This window comes from Astatotilapia calliptera, chromosome 5 (assembly GCF_900246225.1).
Source record: "Astatotilapia calliptera chromosome 5, fAstCal1.2, whole genome shotgun sequence".
Taxonomy (NCBI): Eukaryota; Metazoa; Chordata; class Actinopteri; order Cichliformes; family Cichlidae; genus Astatotilapia; species Astatotilapia calliptera.
In genome coordinates, this window is record NC_039306.1 from 22,012,733 (window position 1) to 22,036,015 (window position 23,283).

The 23,283-nt window shown below is 39.2% G+C and overlaps 4 protein-coding genes across 12 annotated transcripts in view; 2 read left to right on the top strand and 2 right to left on the bottom strand.

Moving 5' to 3' along the window:
• dip2bb (disco-interacting protein 2 homolog Bb) overlaps positions 1 to 5,807 on the top strand; it is a 53,420-nt gene extending 47,613 nt beyond the window's left edge. For all 7 annotated transcript variants that reach the window (XM_026168084.1, XM_026168086.1, XM_026168085.1 and 4 more), the window contains one exon: positions 2,671 to 5,807. In XM_026168084.1, coding sequence (XP_026023869.1) covers positions 2,671 to 2,923 — 253 coding nt within the window. In that variant the 3' untranslated portion in view covers positions 2,924 to 5,807. The remainder of the gene's footprint in view (positions 1 to 2,670) is intronic.
• A 2,838-nt stretch (positions 5,808 to 8,645) lies between these two features.
• Positions 8,646 to 13,711, top strand: atf1 (activating transcription factor 1). 2 transcript variants are annotated; one of them, XM_026168091.1, is made up of 8 exons: positions 8,646 to 8,838; positions 9,635 to 9,738; positions 10,595 to 10,717; positions 10,818 to 10,915; positions 11,007 to 11,140; positions 11,413 to 11,595; positions 12,341 to 12,494; positions 12,785 to 13,711. In XM_026168091.1, the coding sequence occupies exons 2-8, from the start codon at positions 9,640 to 9,642 to the stop codon at positions 12,927 to 12,929; spliced, it is 936 nt and encodes a 311-aa protein (XP_026023876.1). In that variant the 5' UTR covers positions 8,646 to 8,838; positions 9,635 to 9,639; the 3' UTR covers positions 12,930 to 13,711. The 2 variants fall into 2 exon arrangements, with proteins under 2 accessions (XP_026023876.1, XP_026023878.1); XM_026168093.1 differs by lacking the exon at positions 9,635 to 9,738 and having other exon boundaries at positions 8,649 to 8,838.
• LOC113022573 (methyltransferase-like protein 7A) lies at positions 13,548 to 15,794 on the bottom strand. Of its 2 annotated transcripts, XM_026168095.1 has the most exons (3): positions 15,688 to 15,794; positions 15,174 to 15,513; positions 13,548 to 14,175 (listed from the first exon to the last, which is right to left on the bottom strand). In XM_026168095.1, exons 2-3 carry the CDS (start codon positions 15,486 to 15,488, stop codon positions 13,939 to 13,941), a joined length of 552 nt encoding a protein of 183 aa, XP_026023880.1. In that variant the 5' UTR covers positions 15,489 to 15,513; positions 15,688 to 15,794; the 3' UTR covers positions 13,548 to 13,938. The 2 variants fall into 2 exon arrangements, with proteins under 2 accessions (XP_026023880.1, XP_026023879.1); XM_026168094.1 differs by having other exon boundaries at positions 15,174 to 15,794.
• A 72-nt stretch (positions 15,795 to 15,866) lies between these two features.
• tmt1a.1 (thiol methyltransferase 1A, tandem duplicate 1) lies at positions 15,867 to 19,293 on the bottom strand. The gene is made up of 2 exons (XM_026168096.1): positions 18,723 to 19,293; positions 15,867 to 16,554 (listed from the first exon to the last, which is right to left on the bottom strand). Exons 1-2 carry the CDS (start codon positions 19,215 to 19,217, stop codon positions 16,321 to 16,323), a joined length of 729 nt encoding a protein of 242 aa, XP_026023881.1. The 5' UTR covers positions 19,218 to 19,293; the 3' UTR covers positions 15,867 to 16,320.
• Positions 19,294 to 23,283: the final 3,990 nt, after the last annotated feature.

The following is a 23,283-nucleotide window of genomic DNA, read 5'->3' on the forward strand; positions in this document are numbered from 1 at the left end:
AATGCATGCACACACACCGACACACACTTTAATGTTTTTAACAATGTAGGAGTAGATAATAACTGCACATAAATAACCTGAGCTTAATATATAATAATATCCTATAGTATTTATTAAAAATAAAAGGGCAGCTCGTTCTCTTTCTTTTGGCAGGACTTTAGATATATAACAAATTTTGGGGTTAACTTGAGAAAAAAGGCAGTTGGAAAGGTCAAATGTATCATAATACTACAGTGGGGCAAAAAAGTATTTAGTCAGCCACCGATTGTGCAAGTTCCCCCACCTAAAATGATGACAGAGGTCAGTAATTTGCACCAGAGGTACACTTCAACTGTGAGAGACAGAATGTGAAAAAAAAATCCATGAATCCACATGGTAGGATTTGTAAAGAATTTATTCGTAAATTAGGGTGGAAAATAAGTATTTGGTCACCTCAAACAAGGAAAATCTCTGGCTCTCACAGACCTGTAACGTCTTCTGCAAGAAGCTTTTCTGTCCCCCACTCATTACCTGTATGAATGGCGCCTGTTTGAACTCATCATCTGTATAAAAGACACCTGTCCACAGCCTCAAACAGTCAGACTCCAAACTCCGCCATGGCCAAGACCAAAGAGCTTTCGAAGGACACCAGGAAAAGTATTGTAGACCTGCACCAGACTGGGAAGACTGAATCTACAATAGGCAAGCAGCTTGGTGTGAAAAAATCAACTGTGGGAGCAATCATCAGAAAATGGAAGACATACAAGACCACTGATAATCTCCCTCGATCTGGGGCTCCACGCAAGATCTCATCCCGTGGGGTCAAAATGATCATGAGAACGGTGAGCAAAGATCCCAGAACCACACGGGGGGACCTGGTGAATGACCTGCAGAGAGCTGGGACCAAAGTAACAAAGGTCACCATCAGTAACACACTACAACGGCAGGGAATCAAATCCCGCAGTGCCAGACGTGTTCCGCTGCTGAAGCCAGTGCATGTCCAGGCCCGTCTGAAGTTTGCCAGAGAGCACATGGATGATACAGCAGAGGATTGGGAGAATGTCATGTGGTCAGATGAAACCAAAGTAGAACTTTTTGGTATAAACTCAACTCGTCGTGTTTGGAGGAAGAAGAATACTGAGTTGCATCCCAAGAACACCATACCTACTGTGAAGCATGGGGGTGGAAACATCATGCTATGGGGCTGTTTTTCTGCCAAGGGGACAGGACGACTGATCCGTGTTAAGGACAGAATGAATGGGGCCATGTATCGTGAGATTTTGAGCGAAAACCTCCTTCCATCAGTGAGAACTTTGAAGATGAAATGAGGCTGGGTCTTCCAACATGACAATGATCCAAAACACACCGCCCGGGCAACAAAGGAGTGGCTCCGTAAGAAGCATTTGAAAGTCCTGGAGTGGCCTAGCCAGTCTCCAGACCTCAACCCCATAGAAAATCTGTGGCGGGAGTTGAAAGTCCGTGTTGCTCGGCGACAGCCCCAAAACATCACTGCTCTCGAGAAGATCTGCATGGAGGAATGGGCCAAAATACCAGCTACTGTGTGTGCAAACCTGGTAAAGACCTATAGTAAACGTTTGACCTCTGTTATTGCCAACAAAGGTTATGTTACAAAGTATTGAGTTGTATTTTTGTTATTGACCAAATACTTATTTTCCACCCTGATTTACGAATAAATTCTTTACAAATCCTACCATGTGGATTCATGGATTTTTTTTTTCACATTCTGTCTCTCACAGTTGAAGTGTACCTCTGGTGCAAATTACTGACCTCTGTCATCATTTTAGGTGGGGGAACTTGCACAATCGGTGGCTGACTAAATACTTTTTTGCCCCACTGTATATTGTGATATTTAAAAACCCCATGTAACAGTATCATTTCTGAAACGTTGTCAACACAATTAAAGGCAGTACAATTACAAACATAGTTTTAAGGATAAAAGACATGTTATGAACATGTTCCTATATGCTGTTAATGCAAACAAAGTCAATATAGCATTAATATCATTTTGACCTACAGAGGAATCGATGGACTTTGAAGGATAAGTCAGAGGTCACGTATGAAGTCATATTTGAAGTGTTTAAACAGTACTTTCTGTATCTTGACAAAACATACCACACCTCTGAGATTCCTGTCAATTCTCGGCCAACAAATCATTAACTTGACCTTGAACAACTTCATGGATTTAAGCCAGATTTTAATGGATCATTAACATGACCCTACAAAGTTTTATCAGAATTCATTCAAAATGTTTCCAGCTATTGTGTTTACAGACAGAAAGACACACAGAAACGCTGCCAAAAACATAACCTCCTTGGCGTGAGTAAAAAGCCTGGCTGGTACTAATAAGGATAGAAATATAAACCTTGCAGATAATCATTGAAAATATTATGTCTACATTCATTTAGAAATCAGCTGTTTTTGTTGTTGTTTATGGGAGAAAGAAATACAAGAAGTGATGAATTAATTTCAAAGGAGGAGCAACTGAGAAAATAACCTTGAAAACATGAAGGTAAAAGCAGTAAAATTGAGCCTTTGTGTATAAATTTTGGAACCCCACTGCCTTAATAAAAGATTACATTTTAGGCTGTCATCACAACGTAATATCCGATTAGTTTTTATTATTCCTCATCGTGACACTGCTGTTAAGTGCCTCGTCCTTGTGCCTCACAGTGCTGTGTTTACGTGGACCAACCTGCTGGTGGTGGTGTCGGAGCTGTGTGGTTCAGAGCAGGATGCGTTGGACCTGGTGCCTCTGATAACCAACGTGGTGCTGGAGGAGCACCACCTCATTGTGGGTGTGGTGGTCATCGTTGACCCCGGTGTCATTCCGATCAACTCCAGGGGAGAAAAGCAACGCATGCACCTTCGTGACTCTTTCCTCGCTGACCAGCTGGATCCTATCTATGTTGCTTACAACATGTGAGCACTTGTGGTGGTGTTCTGGGATTTAAAAATAATAATAATAATTTTTTAGCCATTATCCCGCCATCTGGCTACTGGCTTGGTTGAGGTGTAAGGCAAAAGCATGAACCACATATACTGACACCTAGCCCTGTGTGACACCAGCATATCTTGGCCACATGCATGTCTGTGATTGGATCTGTGATGCTTGGAGTTGTTCACTGTGTTTTTGTTTTTTTTGTTTTTTTTCAATATATAGAATTTTGGGGAAGAGGTAACATGTGCATGTCGCACATTGGAAGCAAAAAAAGAAAAAGTCCCTGCTGCTCCTATTCTTTTCTTTTTTTGTTCTGCAGAAGGGACGGAACAACACATACAACAGGCCGTTACCACAAAAACCTTCCCTTTTGTGTCTACGCACCGCAACTGCACTTCAATCTGCAACTTGAAATATTTTTACATTTCAGACGCACACAAACGCATCTGCTGAGCCCTCGTCATTTATCACTAATACAGATGAATAAGAGGGCAAACTGTGAAAATAACAGCAAGTCTGTGGACATTACTTAAAATGCTTTTTTTTCCCTTAATAATGAAGCCAAATAGATTTTCCTGCCCTAATATATTTCTTGCCTTATAAAACTTTCAAACAGCCATACATTCCTAACTTAATTTTTAAGACTTTACCCTGAACGGCTGTTGATTCTCCTTTGGGTCTGAATAGTAGTTGAAATCCTGGTAGATATCCAAAGGGATCAAAGCAAAAGATGAAAGAGGCCGTATTCTGTACTGTACTTACAAGGGCCTCCTTTTATTTTAGATACTGTACGTAACTGTATAGATATTTTTAATTGTAAAAATGTATAGATGCTTACTCAGCTCTCTCGGTTGATGGTTTGTAGATAAAGAACCCAACAGGGAGATTACAACAGTAGCAGAAAGAAGATTGTAAATACAGTTTAACAGTTTCGAAGTGGTACACTAGCTATGTAATGGAGGATAAAGGTAAATAACTTTAAAGCATTATTAGTCAGGATGAATTTAACATTGCACTTTCACAAAAAAAATCTCTATTTTATTATAACAATGAGGCATTATAAATGGTTCAGGAGCATGTGTGTGATGAATCTTGGCTGAGGACTTTTGAGGTGTCAGTGGGAGGACTATTGCTGGTAATGCCAGGAAACTTTCTATCAGCCGCTGCGGGGGGGGGGAGTGTCTACGGAGAAGGCTAAAAACAATATTATGACTGTTTTCAGGCTACCAGGTTATTTTGTAAGAAAAAGCAGGCCCCACAAGTGTTCATATATAATCCATTACCATCATACTTGCAAAAGAGCCATGCCCCTCTAAGTTTACTTTACACAATAGAGCAAGTATGTAAAAGTTCAGCCCGTTTCTCCCCTCACCGCTAGAAGGTTCATTCAAACTGTGTTTTGTCTTTGTGCAACTTTGTAAATAGTTAACTCTGAATGGCAAAAGCAATGCTGTTAGTACCATCATTATGTATCTGGATTATTTTCTGTGTTCAGTCACTGGATTTTTAGAAGCACTTGTGAATCCATCTGCAGAGCTTAGCCAGATTTAAAACATCTTTGGTTGATAATGAAAGGTAATGCAGAAAAATGGGTAAAAAAAAATAAATAAAAAGCAGCTAGATATATTTGCAAACTGTAGTTGGATTCCTGCGAACTCGTGCTTCTCCTTGTGCTCCTCAGAGAAGTAAAAGTTTGTTTGTTTTGGATCGTACTGTTTCAGTGATGAACCTTGAATATCAACATGTATATAGTAATTGTTTTTTTGGGGGTTTTTTTGTTCTGTTTGGACTTTTGCTGTAGTTTTATTATAACATTCAGTCATGCCAAACATTTTAGAAACAACTTTAACATAACTGGGAATGATAATCATTTAATGACTGCACTTTGCACTGGTGGTACTTAACAGCAGGTTTCTAATGTGTGAACTTTATCCCCGTTCAATGTTACATTAAGTATGTAATGTAATTTTACAGCTTGATACTTGTTTTTGCCTAGTTTCAAATCCCCCCCCCCCCCCCCCCCACACACACACACATATATATATATATATTTAAAAAAACGAATAGCTCTTCATCTTAGCTTTAACACTGCATCCTACAGTTGCAGCAGAATGTTTGCATGACTCAGCCAAGCACAAGAAGGAATTGTCTTGAGGCACATCTTGTCTTGAGGCACAAATGTGGGGGAGGGAGGGGATTTAAATATGTTTGAAACTGTATATTCAGGGAACAAAACTCCTAGGACAGGGATGGACCAGCTGGTCCCGTGGTGCAATCTGTGAAGAGTACCCATAAAATGTAGACATTTGTCAAAATGAGGCGTCACAAACCTAATAAGCATACAGAGGGGTAACTGACAACCAGTGTCCATCTACCATCAACCTGCTTCACTGGGAAGTCTACAAGGGCTTCTTCTGGTTTCCACTCTTTTTTTCTCCGTCAGAGTTCTTACACACTATGCAATCCCGACGACGGTGTAATTTCTTTTCAAAGCTTGCACAGTCTGGTGAAATAAACATGATGCTTATACATTTTGTAATTACTAAGAACGGAGGACTGAACAAATTTAATCAGTAGTGTACTTAAGACTGTATTCATCTCTTGAGTTGTTCTGTCAATGTTTTGTGTATGCACACTTTAGTATGTTGTATTTTAATTATTTGGTGAAATCTAAACTTGCTCCAAGAAGGTGTGATCCACTGATTAATCTTTATTGCTACAGAGGTGTTTCAACTTGTATAGTTAAAAAAAATAATACTAAGGTGGTACACTTTCCCATTTTCTCACTTATTTTCTATTTTGGTTTGTTGTACTTTGTTTTATACTTTATGTATAAGTAATGCAGAATAAAAAGAACCATTTAATCATTTCAAGTGTCTGGATATTCTTGAGCTTACTAATGAATACTGTTATTACTCTAAATATCTTACACTCTTTGAATTATTGTACACACTGCATCCCCACAGACTGTGGTCAAAAAGGGATGGACATGATCAGTGACTCGCGTAGGCTGTGGTGTTTAAACGATGCTCAGCTGGGGCCCCAAATGTTCCAAGAAAAGATCCCCCACATCATTACTGCACCACCACCAGCTGGAACTGTTGATATAACAGGATGGATTTATGTTTCCAGCCAGATTTTGACCCTGCCATCCGAATGTTGAAATCGAAACTTAGCAGACCAGGAAACCTTTTTCCAATTTTAGTGAGCCCATGTGAATTTTAGCCTTGACAAACCTGGCACCCGATGAGGTCTTCTGCTGCTGTAGCCCATCTACTTCAAAGGTAGATGTCTTGTATTTCTGCATAGTTTGGTTGTAACAAGTTGTTATTTGAATTATCGTCTTTTCCTATCGGGAGAAGCAATTTGGCCTCTGGCATCAAAAGCACATTTTCACATAGAGACCTGCTGCTCACTGGATATTTTCTCTTTCTCCAATCATTTTCAGTAAACTCTATTGATGCCTGTGTGGGGAAAATCCCAATACATCAGTAGTTACTGAAACTCTCAGATCACTCTGGCACCAGCAAGGATACCATGTTCAAAGTTACATTAAATCCCCCTTCTTAGGGGACAACTGCTCTTGCAAGTTGTCTTGACCATTTCCACATGCCTAAATACATTGACGCGCTACCATGGGAATGGGTGATTTTTTAAATTTTTATTTTTGTTAAGGAGCTGCTGAATGGGAGCACATAACAAAGTGTAAGTTAAGTGTAAGTGCTTCATTTACAGTAACTTCTACCTACTCCACACTATATGCAGTAGAAGTCTTGATTCTCTCTGAAAGGATGTGAAAACAACTCAACACCTTTTTTCTGTGAAAAATTACATAAGTCACTCACTTAGACACACTGTAGGTTTACAGAGCTGCAGTCTTATCTTTTCTGCACTGCCATATTTTCAGCAGGCACACCTGCACACAGACATTTAGTGAGTGTATTTCTATAGGATACATCTTTTGAACCTATTACAGAATAACCTGGGTCATATTCTCAAGTAACAGGCTCTGCAGTTCTACCAATAATTTTGCACATGTTTTGTAAGGTCACAATGACCTTGACCATAATCACCATAACTAGTTCATGCCTGTGTCAGTTTGTGTCAAATCTGAAAAAAATTGCCTCATGGAGTTTGAGATTTACATTTGCACAGCTGTCACTGACTCCGAGCTGAAAACATATCAGTCTTTTAAAAGATATGCAACAAACATGAACATAACTTTTAGCAAATGGGTCAAACCATTGATGCGACTTCAGAGGGGATTTTTTTTTTACTGGTACTGAGATTTTTTTCACCCCTAACCCCCTCCCTGAACCTGGTTCAGCCTGAGGTTTATTCCTGTTAAAAAGGAGTTCTTTCTTCCCACTTTGGCCAAGCGGGTTGTTTGATTGCTGGATTTTTCTCCATTTTCTGTAGGGTCTACACTTTACAATATAAAGCACCTTGAGGTGACTGTTGTTGTGATTTGGCATTATATAAATTAAATTCATGTGAACTAAATTAAATTACATGCGTACATAAAAGTGGCAAGTGTCTAAGAAGCGTTAACAACAAAACATACTACATTATACATGATCTAAAAAATATGTAATATTTTTGTCAAATTTAAATGTTAAAAAAAAAAGGCCTGTATTTATATAGCGCTTTACTAGTCCCTAAGGACCCCAAAGCGCTTTACATATCCAGTCATCCACCCATTCACACACACATTGGTGATGGCAAGCTACATTGTAGCCACAGCCACCCTGGGGCGCACTGACAGAGGCAAGGCTGCCGGACACTGGCGCCACCGGGCCCTCTGACCACCACCAGTAGGCAACGGGTGAAGTGTCTTGCCCAAGGACACAACGACCGAGACTGTCCAAGCCGGGGCTCGAACCGGCAACTTTCCGATTATAAGGCGAACTCCCAACTCTTGAGCCACGATCGCCCCAATCGATTACTAAATCACATAGATATAGTAAAAAAATTACAACTTCTATTTAAAACATAATTAAAAAACAAAAATAACTAAGAAGACACTAGCATCATCAAATCAGGACAGAATCATAAAAAGAAAAATCAAATTAGATATCAAACTCAAAAGGACAGAAGGACGACATTAAAAAGTTGCAAACATTTAGTCTTGAATGCTCTGCACAAAGTCATATATATATATATATATATATATATATATATATATATATATATATATATATATATATATATATATATATATATATATATATATGTGTGTGTGTGTGTGTGTGTGTAATATCATAGATAGTTGAGTTTGTTGTCTCATTAAAAGCAAGAAAAAAAATTGGCCTTTTGTGTGCAAATTTTGATTTGAGAATGCGTAGAACGTGGCAAGAACCTGCACTACATGAATAATATAAAATGCATAATCAGCAACAACTAGAGAAGAATCAGAAAAAATGTTGTCAACTATATTAACCATTAACATGAAGACAAAAACAAATGAGAAGATGTGTCAGGAGGCTGTCCACAGATAGAGCATTTCACACCTGTCATTCTTTGATCCGTTTAAATGAACCTTCTTCAAGTCAACATCTCAGAAAATGTTGCAGCTCGAATAGTCAGAATTGTCTTTATTCCCTGAAAACATAATGAAGTAAACTTTTCATTTCTCTGTGTTTACTAGTTGTTCAAACTCTTCTCACCAATCACAAAGCCTAAAGAAACTGTTACGTAATGCGTCTTTGCTTTAGCAGCACCGCCCATTTCCTTTGGGAAAAAAGTGGTCAGCGATTTTTTTAGCTGACATCTTTATGTTTTTAGCCTTTTAGCCTTCGGTGCTAAGTACTTTTAGGATTACTTTTTTTGATCAAAGGTCTATACCCAAATCGCAGGAAGTCCACGCTGTGAGCGAGAGCAGCTTCTCTGCATTTGAAAAGGTAAATTTCAGCTGCCTGAGCGGCAATTTTGTGCTCGTGTGGCTGTCTGCTCGGCTGTGGCGGTAATGGCGGCTGCTACTTCGTCAACTCCTCGCCGTTTTACGAAAAGGGAAGGTGTAGTTAGCTTAATGGCTCCCCGTATCGCTGACGTCTGTTGACGCGGTAACTTGCGTGCCAGTGACAGAGTTGCACATATTTGCTCATTCAGACAAAAGCTTGTCCATCCTTTGAATCGGAGGAGAGAAACTTGCCTCGGATGTTGCTATGAAATCGATTTATAAGATTTAAACTGCTCAACATCCGTTTTACTGTACGTTAGCTACCGTTAACTAGCAAGTGTAACCTTAGTGATCTAGATCATTCTAGCAGTGAGGAGCTTTTATTTCACCCGAAAACGTTTGCTTGGGATGGAAGTTGCACATTGTAAAATTAGCAATAAATGAATAAAGAAAAAAAAGTTGAAACTGTTGACTGTCGGGCCTAGGCATGTTTCGTAACTCCTTTGCAACGTTAGTTGCATTTGGGCTAGCGCGACCTAACCAAAGAGGAAGTTGTTTTTTTTTAGTTGGCTGTAATTCATGTTTTTTAAACTGCAGAATAATTAAATAAACTGTGATTTGACCGCTCATATATTCTTCACAGTGATTGTATTAATGGTGTTAAGTAGTAGAGGAAAAGAAGCAGAGAAGGCCACAGCGGATTGGTTACAACATGTCACAGGCGTACCACCCCGCCACAGAAAGTTGTTGTTAACACTAGCGCCACTATGAAACGGTAATGACTTATTTCTTCCCAGTTACTATGGAAGAAGTACAGCAGGTCAGCAATGGCATTGAGTCACAGACTGCAACCATTCCCACTACCATCACAACCTCTCAGTTCTCACAGATAGGCCACCAGGTAACTAATAGATTCAAAATGCATTAAGAAGTATCACTGCTATACTACAGCTGCTCTCGCACTGCTGATAATACAAGGCCACTTATGAATGCCAGGCTGAAAGCGCATATCTGACCTTTTGTTACAGCTTCATGTTTAGGTTCATTCATGAAGTTTTTTGTTTTCAACTCTTGCTGTCACACACCTTAAATTTGTTTACTTAAAATGGATTAAAGAAAAATTGAAACGAAAAAACCAAATACATTCTAGGTTGTAGTGTAGTAAGTCTGCTTGGCTTAATCTTGCTTCTTATTTCATAAAGCTGTTTCAATTCATATCTGTAGTACTATTAAGGTCACAATATCTATGAACTATCCACTTAAAGTACATGGTGTCCAAATGAGGATAAATGAAGACTTACATGTGACAAAAAGCAACTATGTGGAATCATATTGTTATCAGCTTGTCGGGTTTATAAATAATAATTTTAAAGATAATTTTTCTTAAGATATCCTTTTATAGTTTGTTATTTTTAGTCATACTAATTGGATATTGCCCTTGCTACTGAATGTCTTTTAAAAAAGGGAGGGGAAAAGCTTTTGTGAACAATTAAAGACGAATTTACCTCTACTAAAACTACACCGGCGTGCCACAGGAAGCTTCGTGGCTAAATATGGCAAAAATAAAAAGTATGTTGTGTGTAAATTTGAGTGAAAATTTCCTTATATCCTTATTAATATTTCTGTTGTTCTCAAAAGTTCGGAGCACACTTGTGTGTATGTATACACACACACACACACACACTCACTGACACCAAGCTACTATGTCAAACATACAGTTTTTTGACATTTAGAACTTTTCTGTGTTTTTTTTCCAGATGTCACTGGGTGGTTCTCCTGTAGCTGTTGTGCAGCTGCCTGGTGGTCAGTTTCAGGTTCAGGGTGTGATCCAGTCTGCACAGTCATCAGTCATTCAGTCCCCTCAGGGGCAAAATACACATGTAAGACCGGCTGCTTTTCTCAGCTCTGTATTTATTTTATTTTCAAATGGACCTTTTGCTTAAATTGTTTTTATATCATAATTGACCACCTACTTTCAAGGCCCTGGGTACAGACAGTGAAGACTCACAGGATTCATCAGACAGTGGAGCAGCAACTCAAAAAACCAGAGAAATACTGGCGAGGCGGCCTTCATATCGGTAAGGAAAACAAACAAACAAAAAGAAACTGAAAACCCAGTTCTTGTTTAATAAACAACAATTCAGGAACTGTCATTTTTTCACATTATAGAAAAATCCTGAATGACCTTTCAGCAGAGGAAGTGGCACACATTGAGGGAAAGGACAGCAGTCCCACATCCACAGGAGTTACGGGTGTTACAGTACCAACCACACCAATCTACCAGACCAGCAGCGGCCAGTACAGTAAGAGCTTTTCCCTTCGGTTATACTTGAAAGGAGAACCTACAAAATCTTTCTCGCTGACTTGCGAAATTAAGAATTGCAAAATTAAGAATTGCCTTGAAATGTAAAATATATATATATATATATATATATATATATGGAAAAGAGCTCTATATACATGGAGCGCTATACTGAAAGTTAGAATTTTTGTAGTACTTGAGCTACTCACAAAAAATGTAACTTTTACTTTTGCTTTACCAGCTTCTAATACTCTTTGTGTAATTTTTTTCTAGTTACCATAGCTGCAAATGGCACAATCCAGCTGGCATCTCCAGGGTCCGAAGGCATTCAGGGACTTCAGGCTGTCACCATGGCCAACTCTGGTGGAGCCCAGTCAAGCACCACCATCCTTCAGTATGCCCAGACACCCGATGGACAGCAGATACTGGTGCCTAGCAATCAGGTTGTTGTACAAGGTGAGTCAATAAAATTTGCCAGAGTTTTCAAGCAGTTTTTTCCTGATTACTTTTTTGTGAGCTTAAATGTGTTCAGCTAAATTATGCTCTCTCATAACATGTTCCGGTCAGATGACGGTGCCTTATCAAGGGGCTCTGACTACAAGAACAATGTAGGATTGGCAATCAAAAAAGTAAATCCAGTCACAAGTCTTCCTGGAGCTTACTCCAACATCCTGTAGTACATACCACGGACCAGTAGAATATGGAAAAACACACATACTACACTAAATACTTACCTACCATGCAGCATATTGTGTAGTGGCCTTGTGTCTGAAAATCTTTACATTCTTAGATTTTATCTGCTCAGTGGTATGTGTGTAGTAACTTGCCAAATACAGCTTGTAAGGTTCTTTATAAGAACCATCTTACTTCCAACAAGATGTCTTTTTATTTTTCAGTCTAATTATTGTTTATTTGAAAAACAAACCCAAACTGCTAGTTGAGTCACATAAGTTTGAATTCTTTTGAAATAAGAGGGGTAGAAAAAAGGCCAACAAACCCGAGCAGTAATAATTCAAATTTCAGGTGAACACAAGAATTCCTCGTGTGTGCCAAGTGAAGTAACATATGTCTTGTTGGACTATACCACTGTACATAGTTCTGGTCAACTGAGAAGTAATTACTGATCAAGCATCTTAACTCATGCCTGCATGCAAAACTCTTGTTTTTCCAGTTGTAATTCTTTGACTATTGTTCCACACAGGTGCAGGAGGAGAAGTGCAGACGTACCAGATCCGCACAGCACCCACATCCACTTCCTTGCCTCAGACTGTAGTTATGACGTCTCCTGTGGGACTGTCCCAGACTAAAACTGATGATCCAACAATGAAAAGAGAAATTAGGCTCGCAAAAAACAGGTAAATCCACAGTGTATTTGTGAGTAAAACAATGTCTCATATTCCGCCTGGATGGGGAAGCTTTAACAAGTTGTATGAAAAAGCTATAAGTTTACAAAATCATCAACTGATTTGGACCCGAAAAAACAATCTATAGGTGTGAAAATGCCCCAGGTGCTTTTACTTTGTGTACATTCATTTTATGTTTATAGTTATAGTTGGGGAGGTAGGGATTGGACAAAATCCTCTATCACCGTATCAATAAGTTTATAGTGCACATTGTGAAACACTTTTTTTTTTCCTGTTTTCAGAGAGGCAGCCCGTGAATGTCGACGGAAGAAAAAGGAATATGTTAAATGCCTGGAAAACCGCGTAGCTGTTCTCGAGAACCAAAACAAGACTCTGATTGAAGAACTCAAAACATTAAAAGATCTTTATTGTGTTAAAACAGGTTAACCTGTGTGAATAATGTTCATGGATTGGGACGTAGTGTGACAGTGGTGCACCTCAGCCATTTGGACGTGATGGGGTTTCTGGGAACACTTCATTTCAGGCTGAGATTCTACAGGGTTTTGTTTTTTGTTTTGTTTTTTTACTCTGTTTGATATATAAAAAAAAAAGTGACTTATAGCAGTGACATTTACTCGGGAAAAAAATACAAATTGGCCATTTTTCCACCTGCTGTTTTTAAAAAATGCTAATGCTATAACATTTATAGTTGTGTACATTTTTAATAATGGGAGATGTGAAATTGTGAGCTTTAATGTTGAGTCTCAGTTTCTAAATGTATCCCTTTCCTTTTTTTCTTGTTTTTTTTTTTAACTTTGCTGTTGGATTTTTTTTTCTTAAACAACATCTGCAGAAATTTGACTATATAATTACTACACAGACATATTTTGTTTATTTTATGAACCAGCATTTCCCCTCATTTCCCTATACGGAGATGTTACAATTGTCATTCCTTATATTTGTGCAATGCAATATAAAAGGTAAGAGAGAAAGGAAACAAACAAAATTAAGTGTGGTTTGTTTGGGTGTTTTATGGCCGTTCCTTAGACAATCAGGGAAAAAAAGCACAGTGTCCAGGTAATATTTATTATATACATCATGGGAGGGAAGGGAAAGGAGAACAAAACAGTAAATGAAATGTTGCTGATTGTGTAAATAAATATATTTTCACTCAATTTATGTAGTGTGGCTAATGTATTGCAATAAAAATGTAAGCAGATCTGTTATAATTACAGGGATGAATGAAAATAATTTCAGGTTTTTTTCAGAATTTTAAACTTGTGTGCACTCAGATGGGCTGCCTTTCAAAATAAACCTCCAGCCTGAACTTGGACCTCAACTAGTAGTTTGAAATTCATATGTGAACTCTGGACAGGCCATTACAAGTGTTGCTTTAGGATGTATGTCACTGTATAACCTGAATGTTTTAATATAAACTCCACAGTCCACCATGCCGTCATTTAATACAATATCCCATGATGTGTGGCCTGATCATCAAACTGACATCTGGAGCATCAATGTGTCTCAAGTTAAGCTCGGAAAAACCAGCTACCTCTATATCTTTCCATGTTGCTCTGGTAATCATGCATCCATCCCCGAGAAAGCACCAGAGAGGCTCAAACACATACTGCAAAAAGTATGTCCAGGATGAAGAATCTGAGACAACATGTTCCAAAAAGTAGAAGGCGCCACCCTGAAACACAGTCAGCAAAAAAGATTACATTGTGTTCATGTGTGGTTGTGTAATGCTGGTTATACATACACTGGGGCTGACTTTCTGGCTGATACTGGTTCAAACTAGATGAAGTGTGACAAAGAAGGGGTGTGGCGATTCCAGTATAACCATTGGAGTCATACATCTATCAGATATTTTAGGATTTGCTAACAGTAAAAAATATTCTTGACAAGCATAAAGGGAAAAAGAAGTCTACTTTAAAAGTGCGGTCTTTTGCATATTTTAACTTAAAATATTTAACAGAGTTGTTCAAATGCCATGCAAGACGTGTGAGGTTCAGGTAAAATATCACCTTCAGTGGGTCAACCACAGATGATGCAAAATCTGCATAAGTAGATACTTCACAGAGAAACCAGTCTAATACTTTGTAGAATGGCTTCATTTCATTTCATCACTTGAGATGCCACTGACTATACTACATGTTGAGTACTTCTGGAAGAAGGGCTTCTAGAGCTACAGATATTTACCCAGTCTCTAGCCCTAGCTTTTCATATTGGCGGAAGTTGGGGCCAAATACTTTTTAAGCAGCCGGTGATATATTTTAACCAGATTCATTGCATAAGATGATTTCTGGGTTAAAATTACCCCAACCCGTTGTGGCAGATGGCTGTTCCTCCCTGAACCTGGTTTTGCCAGAGGTTTCCTCCTGTTAAAAGGGAGTTTTTCCTTCTCACTGTTGCCAAGTGCCTGGGGCTCATCTGATGTAAAGCATGTTGAGAGTAGGTTGTTGTTCTGATGTAACGCGATGTAAATAAGACTCAGTTAAATTGGATATGTTGTCCACTGCTCTACAAGAAGCCGGGAAATGGTGGTAATAACACACCGAGTGTGTTTAATGCCACATAATGAATTTACTAGCCGACCTCATGTAACCGACTACAATGCCATTCATGCGCGTTAGCAGCAAATAAAATAAATCCTACTGAGCCTGAAGGCAGCACCGAGACGTTACTTACTGTTCTGAGAACGCGCCGGGCCTCCTGCAGGACCTGCTGCACATTGCTGACAGAGCACAGGACTAAGGTGCAGACAACAACGTCCGCAGAGCCGTCCCGTACTCCCCGCATGTCCTCCCCGGAGACGCACATAAACTTGTCGTAAGTCAGATGCTGGTTTGCGTCCATGCTCATCCGCAGGTACTTCTCGAAGTGCGGGTTGGGGTCAGTGCAGGTCACCGTGCAGCCGTGAGGGTAAAACTTGAAGTTAGCTCCGCTGCCGCACCCGATCTCCAGCAGGCGGAGGGTGCCATCGGTATCTGCAAATTTGGCCATGTTTCGGAAAAGCTCCCTCTTGACTCTGTGCATTTTGTCGTTGTATGAAAATGTCACATTGTAGGCGAGCAAGGGAAAAAGGCGTTTGTACATGCCACGCAGCCCTATGACCTGCATTGCGTGCAAGGGCAGACTCAAGGCTGAACAAAGCAGTCTGCATAATTTCATTAGACAAACCTTCATTTCTCACCGAGCTTACCTGAAACTTTGCTGTGGCACCTGAAGATGAACGATTTAAGAAGCTCAAAAGATTATAATCTTTAACACGTGACCAACGCCTCTCATTGACACCAGGAGGTGCTGGAAATGCAGTGCAGCCTACATGAGAGTGAAAGCAACACCAAGTTCCTCCCAATCTTTGAAAGAAAACAAACTCAGTGGGATAAAGACTTTTAATTGCTGCTGTTTTGACACAGTCACCTAAATAACAGCAAAAAATATAAATTTTATCTGATTTTAATCACAAAAGGTACAAATCAATCCCCATAGCTCACAAACACTAAGACAATTTTTTTCCCGGCAAGCAATTTGGGAATGAGGAATGGAGGATGAAACACCACAATGTATTTGTCACTTTAGCTGGATTCAAAATTAGAGTTGTGTGCTGTCTATGTAAGGTTGTCTTTTTAGTGTTCATCTTTTTTGTACAACACTAATGGCTCACTCTAATAAAAAAATAGTATTAAGGTGACTGGTGGTTTCTATTACTGGTGGTCACATGATAGGAGAGGAAAAAGGCAGTTAATGCTCAGCGTATTCAGAAGCTGGTTGTGTGTGTCTGTGTGTTTTGGAAGGGGGTGGGGGGCTCCCTAAAAAGACAATCAGACTGAATTTATTTGACAGCATAGCCCGAGATGTGAGGTTTCATTATGAAGAAGAGTGGCGCTTCAATGTGTCTTAGTTTGAGATCAGAGAATCCGGCTTCCTCCACATATTTCCATGTTTCCCGGACGATCCAACATCCGTCACCGAAGTAGTACCACAAAGGCTGGAGAACGTGCTGAAAGAAGTACGTCCAAGTCGAGGTGTCACCAGCTACGTGCTCTAAGAAGAAGAAGGCTCCACCCTGCACGACAAAGATTTAACATGTAAACTATAAAGTGTGTCAATATTGGGTAATGAGTGGTAAATTAATAGTTTAACTGGCAAACACGTAGGCGCTCATTTCGTCTTAAGATCTACTACAGAACACACAAATTGATAAACAGAAAAAATACATCCCCAACAAAAAAACACAACCAACCAAAACAGTGGTGAGCTTTTGTATCTGTGGCCAGCCTACCAAAATCACTCGAAGAAAACATCAATGTCTCATCCAGGAGGACAGAAAAAAAACAAAAAACAGAACATCATCTAAAGACTGAGAAATTTGTTTACTGAAAAAGATCCCTAAGACTGTGCGGCCATCAATTCATGTCCTAAATCTCAAGGTTATTTGGATTATGCAGCAGGACGATAATCCGAAACACTAGCAAGTCCACCTCTGAATGGCTCAAAAAAAAGAAATGATGGTTTTGGCGTGGCCTAGCCAAAGTCTAGAGTGAAATAAGTTTGAGATCCTTTGACATAGCCATAAACAGCCATTCATGCTCAAAAACCCTTCAGTGTAGCTGAATTAAAACACAAGAGTTGCCTAGAATTCCTCCACAGACATGTGAAAGACTGATTCCAGTTATCACAAACACTTGATAACAGTTCTTGTTGTCAAGGGTGGAAAAACCAGTTACCAGGTTTAGGGAGTGATTACTTTTTCATATAGGGCCAGGTAGGTTTGGATAACTTTTTAACCCTTAATAAATGAAATCATCATTTAAAAACTGCATTTTGCATTTACTTGGATGACCTTTGCCCAGTATTACATTTTTGATGAATTGTTCAATGATTTCAAACATGTAAGTGTGAGAAATATGCAAAAACATAAGGATTCAGGCAGGGCAAATACTTTTTCACAGCACCGTACTTACAAGCATTAAACTTATTTTTCCTGTTCAAAAAATTATTAATACAAGCATGAAGTGAAATTTACAGCCTACACGCTAATGGCGCATGCGCACTCACAAAGGAACCTTCTGACCAACTTTACACAAACATCACATTGGGGAGACATGTCAGAAAGGTAGGCTGATAGGAAAAACAACGAAAATACACTACATGAGGTAAGAGGAGGAGAAAAAAAACTGTGTTAAAATAAATAAATACATAGATAAAATGGTCAACAACATCAATTTGTTTTTTAATAAGATGCCAAAATACAGTTATTTACTGTTAAAGTAAAGAACTTTTGTAAAATACATGTAAAAGTCACTTTGCCAGTATTTAAACTGTGTGTAAATGACTTGTTGGCCTGTCAAACATATCTCTAATTAATTACTCCAAGTCATTCTCAGCCTGAAACAACATTCCTGTCATGAGATCAAAGGTGCAATCAGTTTTTGGCATTCGTTTCTTGCAAAATGCAGGAAATCGCTTTTTATGTTAAACAGAATACCTCACTGCATCTGACACATCCATGGAAGTTGGGCGTCTTCCTCTTGATCAATGAAAATTGCTTTTCACACATATCCAATAAATTAAAAATGTAATGTATAAAACAATATTCTTAAGAAATATATGCACTATAATGATCTAATAATTTAATTAATATTGCTTTAAATTAATATGGAATCCCATAAAACAGACCTAAATGCCTTAAACTGGAGACAGATTAAAAAGGTGCATGGTACAAAGTGCTATTACTGTCCATCTAGTGACTTAGTGCCTATTGGACTGATATTGGAAACTAAGAACTGATTTCAGTATTGCTGTTGGATATAACAGGTGGTCTCTAATAAATTTAAGTAATGTTTATGTTGTACAATCAAACAGAAAATGATGATAAACTTTTTAAAGCGTGAACACTGCAGTTGTTTTCTTGATGACTCTTCAACTTTTACTGATTGATGCAGAACCACAGCTGGAAGGCAGTAAAATCCACCAAGGGAAGGTGGCAGTACCCGCTTATCACGATCACGTGTCCTAAAGCTCACAATTGTTAAAGCGATAGAGAACACTTCGACAATTATAACTTTCATGAAAATATATTGACTCTAGACAACGACAGACTCTTAGGATACGAAGCGTCTTCTTCTCCCCCAAGAGAAGCAGCACAAATAATAACATAAACAGCATGGCTGCCAATCAGTGTTTAATATGGACTCGATTCAGTCTGAAGTAATTGCTGCAAAGCCCACTCACTGGTCGCAGTATGCGGTGTGCCTCTCGCAGGGTTTGGCTCACGTCGTCCACAGAGCAGAGCACCAGGGTACAGACTACAACATCTATCGAGTCGTCCTCCACTGCCCTCAGGTCCTCCCCCGACGCCACCACAAATCTCTCATATCTCAGGTGATCGTTCTTGGCCATAGTTTCTGTCAGATATTTCTCAAAGTGCGGGTTGGGGTCGGTACAGATCAATCTGCTACCAGGCGGATAAAACTCAAAATTTGCACCTGTGCCGCAGCCAATCTCCAAAATTGTGAGCTGCCCGCCAGCCTTCTTGAACTCTGGCAAAACGCAAAACAAATCCTTCTTTTTATCGTGCATCTTCTTATTGTACGATTTCGCCATCCGATTTATACAAATTGGGAAAATACGCTTGTATATTCCGTACAGGCCTACGGCGTGAATCAGGTGAAGCGGAATGCATAATATATTTACTATAGAGCTCAGAAATCTCATTACAGAAGTCATTTTTGTGGAGCACGACTGTCGTGCAGCTAAGCCGCGTAAACAGCAGCGAATGATCGCGAGATAGGAGGTCAGACGGGAAGTGTGTCACGCTTTTCTAAATAAAAGTCTACATAAAAAAAGCTATCAGGTTACAAACAGTAGCTGCAAGCATGCAGGAAACAGTCATCAGAACCCAACCCTAATACTGATATGAATCTAAGGCGGGCACTAATAAAATTATGATAAATATATATATCTGTAGGTGGCGGTAGTGCTGAAGTTAACCTGCTCATATTTCAATATTACTGCATATCAGTACAGTGTAATTCACTGGTAACAGGCCAGTCTCAGACAATATATCAGACTACTGATATATCAGTGAAACTTTAATGGACATGGGCATATCCATTATGGTGGAATCATGTTTTTGACCACCCATCCTTTATCACGTTTTTATAAGATCATTTTTTTCCTTCTCAAAAATTGTCGAGTCATGTCAAAAAAAAGAAAGAAAAAGAGTTTATCCCCTTTTCAATAGTCTGTAAAGGTTCTCGCTCATCCAGGTCATTGCAGTCTTTCACCCCTCATCTAAGATGCTTCTTCAGTTAAATTCTGATGTTTTACTATGAAAACTGACCAGGTTATAAAATACAATCTCAGATGAATGAACAGCACATGATGGACTACACTGGGTCATTATTTATTTTAGTAACTTCATAGGCAAGAGTCTCTGAAGATGAGGAACAGAATAACAAACACCAAAATACATTTGTCACTTTAGCTGGATACAAAATCAGTATTATACACCGTTTGTGTCTTTTTAGTGTTTATCTTTTCTTTTTACAACACTAAAGGATCACTCTAAGTTGACCGGCACTTTTTATCTCTGCTGGTCACATGACAAAGGAGAGGAAAGTGAGTTAAAGTTCAATGTATTCTGAGCGGCGCCTCAATGTGTCTTAGTTTGAGATCAGAGACATTGGCTTCCTTCACATAATTCTATGTTTCCCGGCTGATCTCACATCCATCACCAAAGTAGAACAACACAGACTTGAGAATGTGCTGAAAGAAGTATGTCCAAGTCGAGGTGTCACCAGCCACGTGCTCTAAGGAGAAGAGGGCTCCACCCTGCACGACAAAGATTTAACATGTAAATTACAAATTATAATAACTAACAAAGTTTTATGGACCCACATGCAGGAGCAAAATATTTACAGCCTCCAATGCTGATAAATAAAAAAAATAACAGTTCAAAAGCAAAGTGCAGCACCAGGAAACAAACATCTAGAAATACAGGAAATGCAAGAATACACAACTAAGAGAGACAACATGACAAACCAAAATTAGGTCCCTCTCTCTCTCTGAAAACAGGACAAAGGTATATAACCTAACATGAGACACAGAGTAACCATTACCAAAAGCTAACTAACAAATACAGAGTTAGACACACATATAAATGCAGAACCTTTATACTGAAAGAAACATAGGGGAAGGCTGCAAAACAAGCAAGAAAACAATTACTATAAAAGCTATTAATAATCACAATAAACACAAATTCTACTAGTTAGTAAAACCAGTTCCAAATCAATTATTTTTCTCTCTGGTAAAATCCATATTTTATAACAATCTTTTTTTTTTTTTTAACCATTTAGTACTAAACTACATTTACTACGTAACTTGCAACACAATTACTATGAAGGTTGACATGAAATTGAACTGCATATATTAAATGAAAAACTTAATTTAAATGGCGAGCAGAACTGTATATTGTCTAATCCACTATGTTCACAAAGAGGGAAGATTCAATTGATGTCAAAAGTTAAAAGAAAAAAAAACTTCTGGTGGACTGCTCCAAGATTAAGCAGGAAGTTGATGTGGAAAATCAAGAACATTTTGGCTTAGCCGAAGACTGAAGGGTTAAAGAGCAGAGAGCAGGTCAGATAAGTGACTGCAAAAATGGCTACTGAAGCTGGCTTTGCAGGCTCTATCGCTCTTGTGCCCGGTGTGCCTTTTAGGTGAAACCAGCAGACACTGGAGATGTGGACAGAACTGCACATGTGCACCAGGAAAGCCTCCATGCTAATGTGAAAATTCTGACATATAATGTCAAGGCTGACTGGGAAGCCTTTTATTCGCAGTTTCAATTTTAAGTCCAGGCTAATGGTACTGAAGGAATGCACCTAAGCTCACATGGCCACTTCCAGTCAGAGTGGCTTAGCTTGTGGTCTCTTCATGACATTCTTGCGCACAGTGCATCTTTCAATGGTGCTTTTGAAGCCTTTGGATTTGTACTGGCCAGGATGAAGGCAGGAAGGCAAAAACATCTACATAAATGGTGCTTCATGTGACATAAGGCCATGTTAGTAGGCCACAGGCTAAGGCACTGATGCTGTAAGCTCCGTAGAATGTGGAAGGGATTGGCCCACCCTCAGATGTATTCAGGACTTAAAGAGGGGTTTCTGTACACAAAAACTGTGCTCCTTTCTATAGTAAGTAGATCAAAGAACAACAGTGGAAGAGAAACCCCTTACAAGCTTTCTATAGTTTGAAGGAAGCAAAAAAATCTCTTTAAGGTTTCACTTCACTACAGATGACTTAGTGGAGGTCCCAGTGCTTTACTCACTTGAGCCCTTCTTCCTTTTGGTCTCGATATGGATGTCAGCAGTGTTGGATCAGGAGCTCTTGAACATTGCAGGTTTTTTTGAAGAGACATCAGCCAAAAGCTTACTGCTATGGATGCAGCAGAGTGGAGGCGGATACATGAAGATGATGTTCACGTCAAACTGGTATTTGTGTGAGATTACCATGGTGTCTCAAGCTCCAAAGGGACTCTGGTTGGTGTTTGATTGTTTATGTTAGTGTAATGCTGGTGAGAGCCACCCACAGGAGAAAAGAAATGGCAGTTGCTCATACCACCGACCTGTGGGAGATGGTGCTCCAGGTGATGTCCATCTTCAATGGTTTCCTGCAGGGTACCCCAATGGAGAGAGTGGTGAAAGACATCCATGGTCTTTTAAATAATTTCCCCCAGGGATCAATAAAGTATTCTGATTCTGATTCTGATTCTGATTTCCCCCAAACTATGAGGGGAAACCACCATGCCCTCCCAGCTATATAGAGTATTTCACCAATTACATCGGGGTCGGCCCTGAGCCCCTTGCGCTCGTAATAGACATGCTGAGAGATGAGGTCAGGCAGGCGTCTCCATAGAGTATGATGTTTGCAGATGATATTGATCTGTAGTGGAAGTAGGGAGTAGGTGGAAGAGAGCCTGGACAGGTTTGAATAACTGGGGTCAATCATCGAAAGAAATGGACAATTCAGGAGACAAGTGAAGAAGAAAGTGTAGGATGGTGTGGATGGAGACAAGTGTTAGGGGTGACTTGTGACAGAAAGACAGATAGTGGCAAGAGCAAAAAGGAAAGTTTGCAAGGTGAGATCTAATATATGGTTTGGAGGAGGAAAAGAGGAAGACCACAGACAAGTTTTATGGATGTAATGAAGGAGAACATGCAGAGGGGAGAGAGGGTGATATGGAGCAGATGATCTGCTATGGTGACCTCTAAATGGACAAGAAGACAAAGATGAAGAAGATTTGTCTGTATTTTCAGTGCTTAGAGTAAAACCATCTATGCATGGTTACAAATTTAATTTCACATTTGCAAATCTGGTTACACACACATTCCAAATTACACATGAACAAATCTCTGTAAAGATTTACAAATATATTTGCACATTTCTGATCACACATACATGAATCAGAATACACACACACACACAAATCCACACAGAGATCAAAATGCACACACACAAATAATTTTGCTAGAATAATAGCCCCATAGTAGAGTCCACCATGTGAAACTAGCAGATTAGCCTAAAATACAACCTCAGATGACCAAAAGCACATGACATATTACATTGTCTCATTATTTATTTAATAATAGCACCCTTTTTGTTTCCAATAAGAGGAATTAAGAAGGTAAATAGCAGCCAGGTGCTGCTAATCAAATGCATTCGATTAACATGTCATCAATAAGTGTGGACACCCATGGAAACAGTTTTGGCAGTTTGTTGGTCTGGAGCAAAG